Raw genomic sequence first — 17,875 nt, 5'->3', positions numbered from 1 at the left:
TGATGAAAGTTATTTCCAATAAATTAAAAATCTGCGCCACCCCTCAAAATACCTCAATTCAAACCTGAAACTCAAACAACTGCCTAAGAGCCCAATAGCTATGGTTTTTGCTCTAAGTGCAGGGCTCACTTAAAGCTGAGTTGTCCACACTGAACCACAAGAACTCTTCATATGAACTAACAGTTTTTAATCTCACAAGGTCAAAGTCTTTTGCACCAGTCCTGTGTTCCAAAGCAACAGTGACAGTCCGTCTGCCATCCCTCCGCCCACGCCTACCCCCCTCACCCTCCACACACCTACACACTCACGGGGCCCAACTCACAAGACAAGCAAGGCAGAGGGCAAACTGTTCCCAACATAAACAAGGGGGCCTCCTGCAAGAACACTTCTCACCCACACTAGCCTAACGTTCAGCTCTGTGGAGAGCAACCACCGTGACGATGAGGAGCTTTATCGACCAAGAACTACAGATGTAAGATTAACTTTTCAGATCTCAAAATCAGATGAAAAGCCCGAGACAAAATAAAAGCAAAAACAAAAAACAAAAAGCCACCACCACCACCAACAACAGCAAAAAAACAAGCCAGATGAACTCCGTATGTGACCCCATCCCATGCTCGTGGCAAAAACAAAACAAAACAAAACAAAACAAAAACAAAAACAACACCTCCTTACACTCCCTCGAGTATTTCTGAGCACCTATGATAATCTAAGCACGGTGGGTAGAGATAAAGACACTGCTCTTGGGGCGCCTGGGTGGCTCAGTCAGTTCAGTGACTGCCTCCAGCTCAGGTCATGATCCTGGAGTCCCGGGATCGAGTCCCGCATCGGGCTCCCTGCTCAGCACGGAGCCTGCTTCTCCCTCTGACCCTCCTCCCTCTGGTGCTCTCTCTCTCTCATTCTCTCTCTCTCTCAAATAAATAAATAAAATCTTTAAAAAAAAAAAATTATAGGGGACTGACAGACACTTCCTCTGGCTTTGAAGTGACCAGACAGAAGAGGAGGGGACAGCATGTAAGACACGCAGCAACGTGTCCAGAGGTGCGGAGGTGAGCGCTCTGAGATCTGGGAACAGGAAGGAGCTGAGAATGAGTTTTGTGAAAGGACAGGATGGCACAGGGAGGGTGGCAGGAAGGAAGACTGGAGAGATTAAGCTAGAAGCCTGGGGGGCGGGGGGGGGGGGGCAGGCAGTGCTGACTGCAAGACCAAAGGTGAAGGAGAACCCCCCCTGCCAAAGAATTTTTGGGCAGTGACAGGCTTGATCACAGCTGCATTTTTTCAAAAGGCTGCTCTGCTCCAACTCCAATGTGGAGAATGCTTTGAAAAAGGTCCAGGCTGGCAGCTGGCAATTGGCCACTGCAGAGTGATCTGGGCAAGAAATGATGGATGCAGGGAAGAGAGGTGAATTTCAGGAGAAAGCAGAACTGACCAGACTCCGGGGGATGAGGGAAGATGCAGGAGCGCTGGCTGGACCCCGGGTTTCTGTGCAGAAAGACAACACAGACGGCGCAGGTCTGTGCGTGGTACCAGGTGAGGTGACACATGACTGCTGGATGAACGGGAAAAGGACTCGGGACAAGAAATCACGTGGAAGTCATCGACAGATGGAGGATCCAGAGATGGAGCAGGAGAAAACCACTGACCTGAGCAGGGGGTCCTGAAACACGACGCAGTCACAGGCACACAAGAACCCAGAGAGATGGCTGAGAAAATAACAGGGAGAGAGGCAGAAAACCAGCCAAGAGCGGGGACATAAAAAGAAAGTTCCCTGGAGGAAAATGGTCATTGTCAAATGTTATAGAAAAGTGAGCTCCTTATCAACAGCTTTAACACGACGTGGGGACTAGGGGACTACTGGGGAAGCTTTTCCAACAGCCGGTAACACGTTCCCACTCCTCTAGATCTCCGACAGCGCTTACTGACTGACGACAGACTTACGGGGCCCTTGTCACGCCTTCCATAATCAGAACAAAGTCCTTTCTGTGCGCAAGGCTAAGGATACAAAGATGGATAGCCTGCCATCCAGACCCTAGAATCCAGCAGTCACAGATCTGCCAGCCGACCACAACATAAGAGGATGAATGCTACCAGAGAGTGAGGCGAGGCTGTTCAGTTGGGTTTGGCAGACATTTATGAAATACCCGCCATGTGGTCAGGTACTATGCTGGGCCCTGGGTGAGCAGAGATGAGTCAGACGCGGACATGTAAGTTCCATGAGGTCACGGGCTTTATCTACTGCACTGCTGTATTCCCAGCACCTAACAGCGCCTGGTGCTTAGTAAGCAATCAGTGAGCATTTACTGGATGAATAAATGAATGGAAGACATGACCTATTCTTTCAGGGGCGGACAAGGGTAAAAACCTTTTAAGATTTATTTATTTATTTTATAAAATAAAAAGATACATGCTACTCTTTTATAAGAAAATTAAGTGCTACATAAATAAAAGTGCTACTACACTAATATAGTGTATTTTTCTAGGAATTGATACCAATGGGAAATATTAAAAATTTGAATGTGTTTTGATAAATCTAGTTCCACAATAAATGTATTAAGTCAATATCTTCCAAATTGTGTTTCACTTAGAGATGTTAATGTGCTTATTTGCAGAAAGGTTAGCTGTCAAACACATTTGTAAAATGCTGCACATAATTTTCTCTGAAGATTATAATGCATATTTCCAATAAACCTGTTTAATTTGACTAAAAAAATTTATTTATTTGAGAGAGAGCGCACGCGCGCAAGCAGGGGCAGGGGCAGAGAGAATCCTCAAGCAGACTCCATACTGTGCACAGAGCCCGACGCGGGGCTCGATCCCGGGATCCTGAGATCATGACCTGAGCCAGATGCTCAACCCACTGAGCCACCCAGGCACCCCCAAGGGTAAAAACTTTAGTAAGAGGCATCCGTGATCTGGATTTGAGGAGCAGCAGGATTTTGCTAGGCACATGATGACTGAATGTTTTCTAATGTATCTTCTATACAAGACCAAGTTCCTAGAGTCACACAAGTAAGTCTTGGTGATCTCACAGCCATAAAACAGGCCTTGTCTCTACCATCTCATCAATTCACTGATGGAAGGGGCGGTGAGGGCAGTGATGACAACGGGCTACCTGTGGTGCTGGGCACACTCTATTCCTTGACTTGGCAAGTACCTCCCCAGGTGTGTTCACGCTGGGATAATTCACTGAACCATACACTTAAAATCTGTACACTTTGCCACAGGTCCTATTTTTAATTAGGAGGGTTTTTAAAAAGGAGTGTGAGTACGCTGCTCTTTCTTCCCCTAACCACCCATCAGAAAACAAGTCTGCTTGTTTTTCAAGAAAAGGCCCAACTTGACAAGGGCAGAAAAGGACTGCTAAGGCCTCCAGCAAGCTGGTAATGAGAGAAGAGATGAGACGCCTTGGCCCACGGAAGGGAGTGGCCAGTATCTGACTCTCTGGGCACTTTATCAGCAAAGGGCCACCGCCTAAAGCAAGTCACATCACCTTCGTTAAGTAGAAATCAAACTGTCCTAACAGGTCCTCATCGTTATCAGTGACAACACACCTGGACACATCTGGCTCACGCGTCCAGGAAGCTGGGCTGGTTAGAAGCGGACAGAGAGCAAGACAGCCACACACCTGCCTGGAGCACAAACCATGGTCCCCCCGCCGGCAGAAAGGGAACAATGGAGAAACTTCTGCATGCCTTTTCTCACTGCATCCTCCCAGCAACTCTCCAAACCAGACAGTATCTGCTTTTCACAGATGTAGAAATGGGTTCAGGAGAAAGAGATTAAACGTGGTAGAGCTGGGATGTTGACACAATCGTGGCTGACTCCAAAGCCCATGTTTGTTCAACCACTACAAGCTGTCTGGACTTAGGGCAAGAAAGCATTTTCCAGAAGAGACCTCATTAAGCCTCAATTCTATCACACCATACAGACCTTAAACCCCACCAAGACTGCAAAAGGAGCCTCGTCGCAGGCCTGATTTAGCTCTTCTTAGAGGACACATCCACAACACAAGCTTCTGCAGGTCAAGCGTGACCTCTCCTGATCACAGCCTCCAGAAACCAAATGGCCCACCCAGCATGCACACAGGCTTGTGTCCTTCATAGTGAGCCAAGCAGAGCACTAATGCTTGCATTTCCTTCCAGAGGAATATTCACTGCCTCTCTTGTTCAAATACTCTGTGTTCAATACTATGTGTCAAATACTATTCTGTCCTGTCTGGTTTCAAATATTTACTCTCTCTACCAAGACGTGGAGAAAAATAAAGCCACTAACTTGTCAAAACAGCATGTTTTGCCTCAGTAGAAAAATCAATAGATCCTTAGGAGATAGGCCTCACCCTAAAGGGCAAGGCTCTTGGCCAATCTCCTCAGCAAACTCAATGCATGGAGAAAGTTCTCTTAGACAACCAATATGCCACCCAAGAGAAACACACCCTCAGAAGCCCCCACAGAGACAAAGGGCAGTCATGCCACAGCTGCTTTGATAAATGTCCACTGATTCCCAGGCACCTGTTGGTGGAGATGCCAACCCATGAGCCACACAGATGGGGCAGGCCACCCCCGGCCCCTGGGTATATTCCCCGGGTTCTGAGTTCTATTCCTGCTCAGTCAGAAGTACTTATTACCAATCCTGTCATAAATTGACTTGAACAGTAAAGACCTTAACGACTCCAGTTTACTGTGTTTGCATTTCTTTTGTCCAAAAAAAAAAAAAAAATGTTTTAAATGGCAGCACCTCAGATCTTAAAACTGCTGTTTTACAGCAGAAACTGAAGTTTATAATACATGTAATTACTTATCGTCTGTGTTGCTGAACGGAAGAACATTAATAATCCCAATAGGATGACAGCTTTGGAAAGTGTCTTTGTCATGTCAAATCTCTACAACTCAACAAGGATATATATGCTACTCCGTACAAGCCACACTAAACTCAGAAGCTAAAAAGCGACCATGCCCCCACCCGTAGCTCTGCTCAGCCCTTTCCCGGCTCCAATCCTAGCTACAGAAGGCCTAGTATTCAGACTAAGGCAAGCTGCCCCAAAGTGGAGATAGCTTTTCTCCAGAGATGATGGATGTGTCTTCCCCTAAGATAGGGAAGATGAACATTTTGGCTTAAAAGATCTACTCTTCTAGGGGCGCCTGGGTGGCTCGGTCGGATAAGCATCTGCCTTCGGCTCAGGTCACGATCCCAGGGTCCTGGGATCGAGCCCCGAGTCAGGCTTCCTGCTCGGCAGGGAGCCTCCTTCTCCTCCTCCTCGCTTGTGTTCTCTCTCGCTATCTGTTTCTCTCTCTCAAATAAGTATTTGAAATATTTCAAATAAAATATTTTTTTTAAAAAAAAGGATCTACTCTTCTACTTGCATTTCTTGAGTTAAAGATCCAGTTCATATGAACAAGCACTCAAACAAAATAGGTAGCATCCGTAATAAGAATTTGGTAAGATGTGAAGGTTACCCTCCAGTTGATTTCATATTTTTACAAATGCACCATTAAACAGGCACCTAAGCCATCTAGCATGTACACCTACACTGAGCTCTGTGATTGACAATGTGCCAGTAATCCTACCCAGGTAAAGGGACCCCAAGAAGAAGTGCAAGTATGAACAGCCAAGGGACAACTATCCACATCTCCCGGCAACAGCCAAAGCAACCAGGTTTAAATATTAGAAGAGATAACTGAGCGAAGAAGGAATACATTCTTCAACCATTTATTCAACAAGTAATTGAGTGCCTACCGTGTGCAATTTTTTTAAAGATTTTGTTTATTTACTTATTTGAGAGAGGAAGAGCACATACGCACAAGCGGGAGGGAGAAGGAGAGAGAATCTGGAGCAGACTCCACACTGAACGCAGAGCCCGATGGAGGGCTCAATCCCAGGACCACGACATCAGGACCTGAGCCCAAACCAAGAGTCGGACACTCCACCGCCTGAGCGACCCAGGCACCCCTGCAATTTTAAACACTGTGACCATGAGGAGGTGAGAGAGCCAACCATACTGCTATCTGAGGGAGGTGCTATCCTGGCAGAAGGAACAGCCAGTGCGAAGCCATCTTGAGGACCCCGTGGGTCTTGGCGAGGACTTTGGCCTCTCTGTTGGGAGTAAAATGGGAAGCCACAGCAGGGTTTTAAGCAGAGCAGGGAAATTATTATCCAATCTTCACCTGAGCAGGATCACTCTGGCCGCTGTGAGGAGAGTGGAATGTACAAGGACAGAGGCAGGAGGGGGAGAGGAGCCAGGATCTACTGCAATGACCCAACTCTGAGATGGTGGCTTAGACCGAGGCAGGGAAGCAGTGGAGGCGAACAGGGACAGACTGAGGACCTGCTGTGATGGTAGAACCAACAAACTCTCTGAATGCACTAGAAACCAATGGAAGAGAGTAGTCAAGAATGACTCCAAGGTTGAGGTCTCAGCAACCAGAAGAAGGCTGAAGCTGTAGCAGCCGAGATGGGGAAGGGGGCAGGGTGAACACACGTGAGGGTAAGCTCAGGAGTTAAATATTGGCCATACCGAGATTCTCGTGGGGATCCCAAGAGAAAATGGCAAGGAGTTTCAGAAAGAGGTCCTTAATATCTGGCTACTCAACAAATATTTATTGAGGACCTACCTAGACTTTCTAGCCCACGTGTTAGCCTCAGGGAACAGTGAGGAGAAACAAAGTCTCTGATGCAGAGACTCGGTCTCGAGAGTGGCAGACAGACTCAACAAGCAAGGGCAACACGGGCTGGGGGAAATCCTATGACTGAGGTCTGTTAGGATGCTTCAGCCACACAGAAGAGGGACACCCAAGCATGCCTGGGATGACTTCCCAAGTGAGGCCAAGAGAGAACACATATAGAAAGATGAGCAGGGGTTACCCAGGTAAGGAAAAGGAAGGTGGGTAGAGGGAGGGACGCTAGCAGCAACATCTTTGACAGTGAAGATACAGGGTCCCCCACCTACGAGAAACCCAGTTAATATCCAGCAGAAGTGAATGTTGGCCCATGGCAGGAGGTTAAAAGCCTTTTAGGACCCCACCACAAGATCACAAACGCCAACTGCATTGTGCAGGTGCGGACGGGAGAAGTACTTGGTATGTGTGACCAATGGTGAGAAAACCACTATAGAACGCGAGGCTAGCTACAGAATTGAGAAATGTTAAGGGATGACAGGAGCCTCTCCTGGAGATGAATATACAGATAGCTACTAAGTACCTGGCAAAGCTAGGCTGGAACCCATGTTCCCTAAATGAGTGGCCATACGAAGGGGGGCAATGTGAAATACGAGCGCTGATACTAAAAAATGAATGGCTAATGATGTAACAAAACCCTTTTACAAATCTGAAGGTCTCTTACTTTCTGCTTTTGACAAAATTATAGGAGGTGGGTGGCAAGCTAGTTGAGTCCTCAAAATATACTGGGTTCTGACACATATTTTGAAAGGTAAAAACTGAATGACCCTGATATAACAAAAGCCCTCCCATTCCCATCTACTTATGCCAACAGGGCTTCCTGAAGTTTCTACCTATACAAGAGAAAAATCTTTTCTAGCATTAAGTGGTAATAACCCAGCTATACATGACCTACTTGGGTGGGGGAGCTCCATCGATCTCATCGAGTTGCTTTCCAACAAAAGTCTACCTTCTATGTTTTAAGAATTTATCAAAATGTTTATCTACATGTTCTAATTAACTCACGGCAAAAACCACAGTAATATAATCTGAAAGAACTTAACACTGAAGAGACTTGTAATGGGAAATAAAATCATTCCAATGTACACATCTATTTTTATGGCATAAGGATGATAGAATCATCAATATTGCATAAAAATAGATGAGATTAAGTTAATATTTTGCGGGGAAAATGGAATTGAAGTGTGATTTCATGGAGGGGGAAAAATGAAGCTTTCTGGCTCAAATAAGAGCTTATTTGTGTATTTTTTTAATGGATAACAATAGGCCAAATTATTACAGTATTCAGAGCCCACTAGATACACTTAAAAGAATGAAACAATTATTAGTTCAGAGTGTCAGTATTTACAATATATCAGAAATATATCCTTTGCAACTCTTTAATCAGGGTGAAAAACACTTATAGCAAAAGTATGCAATGGGATCAAGAATTCTCCAAAACTTCTTTCAGCTGTTAGAGGATGCAAACGTGTTTGAAGACCAGAGTGCAAATCACAAGTCGGGACTCTTAGCCTGCCCTTCTTCTACAGGCTCTCTCTCTATAGCCTGAGACTTACCAAACTGGACAGGGCAGAGACAGCACTCACCCTCCACTAAGGGGAAGGAGGCCATGCTAGAGACATCTGCAAAACTTGGGGCTTCCTAGAGGACAGGCCGACAGCAAATGTGTGTTGGGATGTGACAGAATGGCCCTTCAGCTAAGGGGAAAAGAAAGGCCAAAATTTAAGAAAAGATAGCACACTTACGGACTGATTAAAGCAATGAAGAAGCACAACCCCACTTCACCTGCACACACAAAACTCTTTCGGATCTAGTGTCCTACAGAAGTCCTCCCATGTTTCCACAAGTCACACAAAGGGCATGTGGCAGAACCCTCCATCACCACTCCTGTGAAAAGGAATACCCTACCACAAATGAAGTGGGGGACCACACAGGGCAGGAATAAAATTGCTGACCACCTGCTCCACAGGGTACTCAAGGTTACCATGTAGGGGAGGCAAGGTTACTACAGAAGGTATGGGAGGTTCAGAGACACTCCTGATTACTTCTCCTGCAGTTTCAGAGCTTGTAACCATATGGAAATAACTGCTTTTTCCCTATACCATGGAAAGACCACTTTTAGTAGCCAGAAACAGAGCAACCCTCATTTTTTTAGAATTATCACTTTTTCCCATCATCATTCAAATTTCTCAAAGCACACGTGATCCACTTTAGAACCAATGCCCCCATATCTCATCAAATTACTGCTCAGGAGAGGCCTGAAGGTTCAGTGCTTTCTAGGATCCTTCAGACTTTTTGGTTATTATGTTAACTCGTCTACTGATGGCAATTTTATGATTTTTAAGTACTTTGGCTTTCTCTGTGTGAACTTTCATGTTTACTCAACTTCTGTAAGCATGTGACCTAAACACAGATTAGTATTTTTTTGTCAACACCTGACAAATGGGGCGCCTGGGTGGCTCAGTCAGCTGGGTTTCTGCCTTTGGCTTGGGACGTGATCCCAGGGTCCTGGGATCGAGCCCCACATCGGGCTCCCTGCTTAGCGGGGGGCCTGCTTCTCCCGCTCCCTCCACCTGCCGCTCTGCCTACTTGTGCACTCTCTCTCTCTCTCTCTCTCTCTGTGTCCAATAAATAAATAAATAATCTTAAAAAAAAAAAAAAAAGCCTACCAACTGTTCCCCTTTTATTTTGTTTTTTAGAAACTGTCTTTGGGGCACCTCGGTGGCTCAGTGGGTTAAGCATCTGCCTTTGGATCAAGTCATGATCCCAGGGTCCTGGGATCGAGCCCCACATCAGGATCCCTGCCCAGCGGAGAGCCCGCTTCTCCCTCTCCTGCTCCCCCTGCTTGCGTTCTCTCTCTCTGTCAAAAAAAAAAAAACAAGCTAGACACTCCTGTCTTTCCCTTTTTATTTTCATGTAAACTTTGCAGTTATTTGTTCATTTAGAAATACTTCTCTTAAAAATAAAGGTTTGAGGGATGCCTGGGTGGCTCAGTCGGTTGGGCATCTGCCTTTGGCTCAGATCATGATCCCAGGGTCCTGGGATCAAGCCCCCAATGGGCTCCCTGGCTCAGCTCCCTCTCCCTCTGCCACTCCCCCGGCTTGTGCTCTCTCTCAAATAAATAAAACCTTTAAAGAAAATAAGTAAATAAAGTTTTGACTTTCTAGTTTTACAGAGGAATGAAAGAAAACAAATACAGTTATTTAAGTTAGATGACCAAATTATCTGTTAGAGATTTGAAAATGCTTCCACTGTTGAGCAACTCTGTTGCCAAAAACTGTGTGTGCACCTATAAAACCTGTAAACAGAAACTTGTTAAAACTTGTAGAATATTCCAGGGGCTCCTGGGTGGCTCAGTCCTTAAGCGTCTGCCTTTGGCTCAGGTCATGATCCCAGGGTCCTGGGATGGAGCCCCCCGTCGGGCTCCCTGCTCCACGGGAAGCCTGCTTCTCCCTCTCCCTCTGCTTGTGTTTCTTCTCTCGCTGTCTGTCAAATAAATAAAAATTTAAAAAATCTTTAAAAAAAAAAGGATTCAAAGGACTAAACTTAGAACCAAACCTTCAGCCTTGTAGTCACCAAGACTAATATCACCAAGATCATCCAAGATCCATGAATCATCATGTATGAGACAAGATTTTTAAAAATAAAACACTCTTTAGTCACAAAGAAAAAATATTTTAGTAACAATCAAAAGGTTTTATACGGGGGCGCCTGGGTGGCTCAGTCATTAAGCGCCTGCCTTGGGCTCAGGTCGTTGTCCTGGGATCCAGGCCCACATCGGGCTCCCTGCTCGGCGGAGAGCCTGCTTCTCCCTCTCCCACTCCGCCACTTGTGTTCCCTCTCTCACTGTCTCTCTCTGTCAAATAAATAAATAAAATCCTTAAAAAAAAAAAAAAAGTTTTATACCATTAAAGAAACCATTTTAAGTGTTTCTTTTTCCTCAGTTTTATAATTCCTATTTTTGTTTTATAGTTACAGATTATACTTATGCAGTTCATATATACTTATACACGATATATGATAAAGAGATGATCAAATCCTTTAGTAAGTTGGCTTAATGATAAAAATGGTTTGATGGACAAGAAAGCGTGCACACGTGCAAAGGAGTACACCCTTCAAGCTTTCTTACTGGTTTCAAACACTGAAGACACACATCTGGAAGACCTCACAGATCTAAATGGTCCAATAGAACCATCTCAGAGCCCACTAGCAAGAAACGTCAGGCCCTCAACAGTGAAACTCCCCAATACAATCTGTCCCCAGCCCAGAACTTCATAAAAGCAAGACTCAACAAAAAAATGAGGACATCAGGCAGAAGATCTCAGCAAATGCTATAGAGCGAGCTGGAGTTAGGTGACCACAGAGAGCGAGCATCAGAAGCCACACTTCAAAGACACACAAGCAAGGAATGAAAGAGAAGGCAGCTGAGCACAGGCACAGCTGGGGGAAGCCAAGCAGCAGAAGAGGAACCGACCGGACACCTCAAGGCAGGCTGCTGCTGCTTCCCTCTCCCAGGAACCATGCTAGGCACTGGCACAAGGAATAGGAGAATTTCCCGCAGAGCCAGCAGTATTCCTGGGGCAGAGGGAAAGCCAGGCATGCTGGGCAGCCAATATGGCTGCAAGAGAGAGAGCAAAGGGGGAGAGGGGCAAGAGGTCAGCAGGGCCAGATCACACACGGCCTTGATGGCCATGGGAGCAGTTCAGGGTGGTCTCTGAGAAAAACAGCAGGACCAAACCAGTCCCGTGGTTCTCAAAGTACCTACAGAAGGACAGTGTGGAGTGAACAAGCTGGCCAGATGGGGATGGCTGCTGAGGTCTCAGGAACAGGGTGACGGAGCCAAGGAGATGCGGGCCCACAGCATATTCCAAGAGTGCTCCAAAGCAGATGCTGAGTCACGGCCAAGGAGAGCTGAGGTGACAGCCCACACCTCTGAGGGGACTGCAGTTTTCCTTTCTTGGTCTGTCTTACTGATACACAGTCAGACCGACCTCCCCCAAAATACCTCAGCGGACTGGTTGCTGCCTGTGAAGACAGCTCAGAACAGACACAGATTTAGGAAAGGAAAAATCTGGATTCCAATCCAAGAAGTATCACTTACCAGCCACGTGAGGTCAGGCAAGTCAAAAACTCTAACCTCATCTTCCTCTGCTATCCATCAAGGGGAAACACACCTGTCTGACTTCAAAGGGAAGAGATAATCCAAGGATTTAAAAGTGAACTGGCTTAGGGGCACCTGGCTGGCTCAGTCAGTGGAGCATTCAACTCCTGATCTCAGGGTTGTAGGTTCGAGCCCAGATTGGGAGTAGAGATTACTTCAAAAAAAAAAAAAAATGGAGAGAAACTATCTTAAAAAAAAAAAAAAAGATAAACTGCTTGGTTTAAGCAAGTTTTAACTATAAATACTAACAGAGACTTTCTCTCAGGTATCCTCATATCCTGACTTCTCTTCAAAAGCACTTAATACAGGGCGCCTGGGTGGCTCAGTCGGTGAAGCATCTGCCTTAGGCTCAGGTCATGATCACAGGGTCCTGGGATCGAGCCCCGCATCGGGCTCCCTGCTCAGTGGGGAGTCTGCTTCTCCCTCTGCCATTCCCCCCCCACCCCCATGCATGGGCTCTCTCTCAAATAAATAAAATCTTTTTTTTTAAACACTTAATACAGTATTTCACACAATGACATTCATTCAGCAAGTACCTACTTAGTACATATTAAATAAATACCAGGCTCTGAATAAGCAATACCAATGTATTAGCGTTTGGGGAGCTTTTTATATTTGGGTCATTGCAACATGAGTAACAGTTAAACAGGGTTTCCACTGTGGCCTCAAATCCTAATTCAAATAGTCTTATGAATTAAATAATAAAAGAGTAATAAAAATTTTGGCCTGCCTAACTCAGTTCAACACACACCAAACACCAATGCTGTATCAAACACCCAAATAAGGCTCAAATAAATACGTGAGATGCTCTTATAGAACTTCCATTAGGGTGTGGGAAGTAGTCTACGGGTAGCCACACTACAAGGCAACCACACTGCAAGGCAAACTGCGGTATAACTAGGGAAGCATTAGACACACAAAACAATTCTGACTAAGGAAGTGAATAACAGAGTTCCCTGGAGCAAGTATTTGCAGAACTGAAGGCTTAAAAGGATTATAGGTCATTCTGGAGAAGACCCAGAGCAAAAGTAAGTGAAAGCAGTTCCAGAGATGTGTCTGTGTGCATTCGGGTTGGGGGGTGGGGAATAATGAGGGTCAAGGGGATGTGCACTGTGTGCTGAAACATTTGACCAGCAGTCTCGGTGATGGAGAGTGGCCCAAGGTTTCCAGAAAGGAGAGTGACACAGTCAGAACTACAGCCAAGGAAGCCCACTCTGATGGCAGTGTGAAGGAGCAGACTGAGAAGCTATTTGCATCGTCTGGGGAAGAAGTCACAGCAAGGAGGAGAGGGAATGGCCCCCACTGTCATGGACATAGACGCAGGCAGAGAAGTTTACTTTTTCCCTCTTCCAGTGACTTCCTGCTCTCTCCAGACCCGTCCTTTCCGAGGAAACACGAGAACCTGGTTTTTAACACAGATCAGAACAACTTTCTCAACCTACTACAGTTTTGAGATGAGTTTCTAACCGTGACTTGCCATGTCAGCCTGGCAAGGCTTACTCTCAAGTTCTAATTCATCTTCACCTATAAAACAAATTTAAAAAATGTATCTACAGAGCTGCAATCACTATTTTTGCCTTGCACAACCAAAATAATTTAGTCTGAGAGACAATACTTGTACTTAGGGCAGCCACAACATTGAGACATTTTAGGGCCATCAAGAGAAGCTGAACAGGGAGTTGTTTTTTCTTATAAAGGAGGGATGGGGGGGGACAATCAAGATCTACAGGGCTGGGCCCAGGGTACAAAGCAATCTCCATTTCCATTTCCCTTTGGATCAAGTGCTTCTGAAATCATTCCACAGCCATTTCCAAGCAGCCCCTTTCCAAGGTGAAGGTTGTAAACATGTGTCCCTCCCTGCCCCCCAGCACCTTAAGTCTTATTTTTCCATATTAGTCAATTCTTCCTCAACAAGGCAACAGCAGGGAACGAACAGCACCAGTCTACAAACTAGAAACCGGCGCCGCCACTAAATATATGACCTGGATACATTATTTTTCTCATCTATAAGTGATGAGACTATGTTGGACTCCAGAGACTCTGAGGTGCCTTCTAGGTCTAAGATTGTCATTTTTGATGATGTTCTTAGATCCTTTGGCTTCTTCCAAATTCTCTTTTAACAGGCGCATAATAAAAAGCCAGGGAGCAGAGGATCAATCCTGCTTCCAGATCCTCTTGCCCCACTATGCTCAGACTGCCAAAGGAGGTCCAGCCTGTTGATGCTGATCATCTTCTAAAGGAAAAAAAAAAAAAAAAAAGCAACTTTGAATATCTGAATTCTTTGCAGGAAAGGCACTAAGGACTGGAATAAGAGAACCAAGATAGAATTGCAGCAAATGGACTACAATATGGAATTACAGAAGTCCAATGCTCCTTTGGACCTTTTTTTAACAACAACAACAAAAAAATGATTAAAATAATCTTAAAACAATGACTAGTATTTATCAGTGCCGAAAGCGTACAACATGCTTTACGCTGTTGCTTTTCTTCTCTTCCAGCTGACTTCTTGCTCTCGCTAGACCTGTCCTTTTGGAGCAAATACAAGAACCTGGTTTTTAAGACAGACCCTTTCTTGAGAGTTTCTATAATCTTCCTCCTTGATGAGAACCCCAGGGACAGCGCTTACCACTCACATCATGGCTAACCACTAGCTCCCATTTGACACATTATAGCAGTTAACACTTAGGACTTACACTGAGTATCAACTGCGACCAGGTGACGACTCAGGGCCACAAAAATAAAGAGAATGGACTTATTTCCCCCTTTAGGGTCTCAGTTTTCCCCTCCGCAGTGACTTTATCATTTAGGTGACTGCCAAGAACACTGTTTCTAAATGCCACACTCATCTGCCAGTTTAAGTCTCCCTCCCCCCAGGAAGACCGGACCTCAGGTAAATATTTGGGACCAACTGTGTCAGACATCATGCTAGGAGTGCTGGGAATACAGCCATGAACAACAAAAACGTCCCATGCAACAGGCATTTGCTATAAAAAGAGAGCAAGGATAATCCTAAAAGAATAGGGAAAACTTCCTAAGAGCTGACATCGTGGTTTTGTTTTTTAATTACGACTAACAGAACGAGCAGAGAACAGAGAACAATTGGGGGGGGGTGCATTCAGCCCGGGGCAAATGCCACATCAGCTTCTGGGACCTGAAGCGGCCAGATTCCTAGCCCCGGGAGCTAGAGAGACGAGATTAACTTGATCTAGAAAGAAGTTTCAGAGCGCCAGCCGCCGGATCTGGGCCCCACGCGCCCAGGTAGTCGGGACCTGGAGTGGAAACTGCGAGGCCAAGATGGAGGAGGGGCTCGGGAGGAGTCAGCTCCGGCGCGAGAACCTCGTGGCTCGCTCCTCATGGCGCCAAGCAGCCTTCCTGCTCCGCGCTCCCGGGCCCTGGGAGGCAGCATCCCACGTCGCCAGACGCGGCGCGCACGGCCCCAGCTCGCAGGCTCCCCTGCAGGAAGGAGCCCGTGCTCCCACCGCGAGCCGAAGCTGCTAAACGCCCAAGGAAACAAGTACCCACACCTTAAAGGCAGCATGGGGGGGGGGGGCCGAAAAAGAAACATCTGGGAGGACTCCACCCTTCCCCACCTGCAGAAAAAGCCCGGGATAAAGCTAAAAGAGCATTTCCCTAGTTTCTCCTTGCCTTGCTGATAAAACAAAGAGAGGCACGTAGGGGAGTCGGACACCCAGACGATGACCCCTTTCGGTGGACCCCAGACGCTTAAGCCCCGGACACCGAGGAGCACGGAGCCAGTACAACTTTCTCCTTGAAGCCGGCCACGTTTCCTCTTATAACCATAAAAATCCAGAAGCCCCTGCTATTAGCATTTCGTTGATGTCACCGCACCTAGTTGGCGCTCAGGATTTTCCCCAGAAAGCCCTGCAATCCCCAGCCCAAGACAGGCTCCCGTCCCCGGGACGCCGCCTCGCGCGCTCTCGCAGCCCTCCAGGTCCGGCTCCCCGGCTCGCCCCATCCTGGGTACCGGAGACCTCCAGGAGGGGCTGGGGCGCATTGGGGGCTCGCCGGCGACCCTGCCTAAAGCCCTCTCCCCCACCGTCGGACCCGCAAAACAATAAGCATCCGCTTTCCCAGCTGGTCCCCCATAGGAGCCGGGCCACGAGTTACCGCAGCTGAGAAAAAGAGCGAGCGGGAGCGCGCCAGCCCCGCGACCGGGGGTCGGCGGCACCCTGGGACCCCGATGACCGGAATCCCCGCCCGGCCGGCCGGCCCGCAGTCGGCGCGGAGAAGACTGGGCGCTGGAGCGCGGCCAGGAGCGGAGGCGCGCGGGCCACGCGGTGGCTGCAGCAACTGACACGGCCCGCGACCGCGCCACATGCGCCGCCGCCCGGCCCCAGGCCCGGGAGCGCGGCACCGCGACCCCCGCCGTACCTTGCCGCTGGCCGTGCCCCCGCTGACGCCGATCAGAAAGGGCTCGCCGCCGTTGGGCTGCTGGTGGTTCTGCAGGGTCTGCTCGCTGTCCCCGGCCATGGCTGGCGCCGCCCCTCCTCCCGCTGCTGCCGACGGACGCACGTTCCCCGCCCGCGCCCGCGTCGGGCTCCCCCGCTGCCCCGCAGCCGCCGCAGGGCGCTGCCCGGGTCCCTGCGAGCCGCCCGGAACTCGGCCGTAGGGCTGCCTTTCTCGGAGGCGCCGAGAGCCTGCCTCTGCCCGCAGCGGCCGGCTCGGTTTACAGCCCAGGCGGGGGTCAGCGTGATGCTAATGCTCCAATCCGGGCGGGCAGCGCGCTGCTATTCGCCGAGGCGGAGGCGGCGAGGCGGCCGGCCCCAGCCTCCGCCCCTCCCGGGCCCCGCCGCCGCCGCCCGAGGTCTCCCGGAGAGGTGTGAGCCCGGCCCTCCCCCCAACCCGCCCGGTTAACCCTTTCCCCGGCGACCTCCGGCGGACCGAAGGAAGGCAAACACGCGCTCGGCGCTTTAACTGGGTGTGCTACCCCCTCTTTCAAAGGGGATACGAAGCTACCAGGGCAGAATGCCAGCGCCCCAGGTTTGGGAAGCAAAATTCGAACAAGCAGGGATGATTAAGACGAAGCAAAGAGTTAATGTCATTTGCCCATTATTCAGGCTAAAAACTTGTGTTTTCCCCAAATGAAAAATTTTCCCCCTCCCGTTTGCCAAAATATGTCAGACGCTGGCTTTCAATATTTCCTCTCTTGGAAACACCATCCTCCTTAGCAGGCGACTCCCTAGAGTCCTTGTCCCTAGAGAAGGGTAATGGGGGGGGGGTATCTGAAGGGCACACTCCCTCCAAAAAGCAAGGCAGTTTCAAACCATAGTTTGAAATCACAAATACTGAGGTTCCTGTGGAATTAGGATTTGTGGAAACATTAAAATAATAATGCCATTTTGACCCATTAATACCTTTAAGTGAACTGGTTTTTCATTCAGAGATGGGCAATTAGTCACTTGATTAGAAAGGCAGGATCCACTGGTGACTCAGCAGCCCCCACCTCTGAAGGCAGATTTCTCCATTCACAGGCAGTTCCACCAGCAAGTTACCTAATCTCCCTGTGCCTCAGTGTTCTCATCTGTTACATGGGAATAATAATGGCCACTCTATCCTAGGATTGTTGTATTAAATGAATAGTTATATCAAAGTTCTTAGAATAGCTGCTGGCACAGTCTAGGCCCTATGTAAGAGTTGGAAGAAAAGAGGCCCCTACAAAGCTGGGACCCCAAAGGGAACTTTTGTTGGGGTACAGGGGGGAGAGGTAGGATTAGATGGGTAGCTTCCAGTCTCTGCCCCTGTGAATTTGGAACCGATGAGCTGACTGGCTACTACAGGCTAAAAGAGAGTTGAAGTCAACAGCATTCTTTTCAAACTTAGTTACCTTAAATTCAGAATTATTTTGAAAAAAAAATTGCTAAATAAAATTAAGATTAGAAAGCACAATGTTCTTTTCACTTCTGACATTATTTCGTGTCTCCATCCAAAATCAAACTCCACAAAAGCTCAGACAGGAGGCTAAGATGGAGAGAGTGGCTCACTGGTTGGGAGAGGTCAGTTAGAAGGAGGGTGCCTTACCACA

General features: G+C 47.7%; 1 protein-coding gene across 1 annotated transcript in view; it reads right to left on the bottom strand.

The window, feature by feature from the left end:
- The window catches only part of UCK2 (uridine-cytidine kinase 2), a 65,692-nt gene extending 49,063 nt beyond the window's left edge, over positions 1 to 16,629 (bottom strand). Inside the window, exon 1 of the mRNA XM_025892031.2 lies at positions 16,225 to 16,629. Coding sequence (XP_025747816.1) covers positions 16,225 to 16,323 — 99 coding nt within the window. The 5' untranslated portion in view covers positions 16,324 to 16,629. The remainder of the gene's footprint in view (positions 1 to 16,224) is intronic.
- Positions 16,630 to 17,875: the final 1,246 nt, after the last annotated feature.

Source organism: Callorhinus ursinus, unplaced genomic scaffold, assembly GCF_003265705.2.
Source record: "Callorhinus ursinus isolate GAN/ISIS: 27379988/994484 unplaced genomic scaffold, GSC_fseal_2.0 scaffold54, whole genome shotgun sequence".
In the NCBI taxonomy this organism is placed as follows: Eukaryota; Metazoa; Chordata; class Mammalia; order Carnivora; family Otariidae; genus Callorhinus; species Callorhinus ursinus.
Note: the sequence above shows the minus strand (reverse complement) of the source record. Positions and strands in the feature narration are given on the sequence as shown.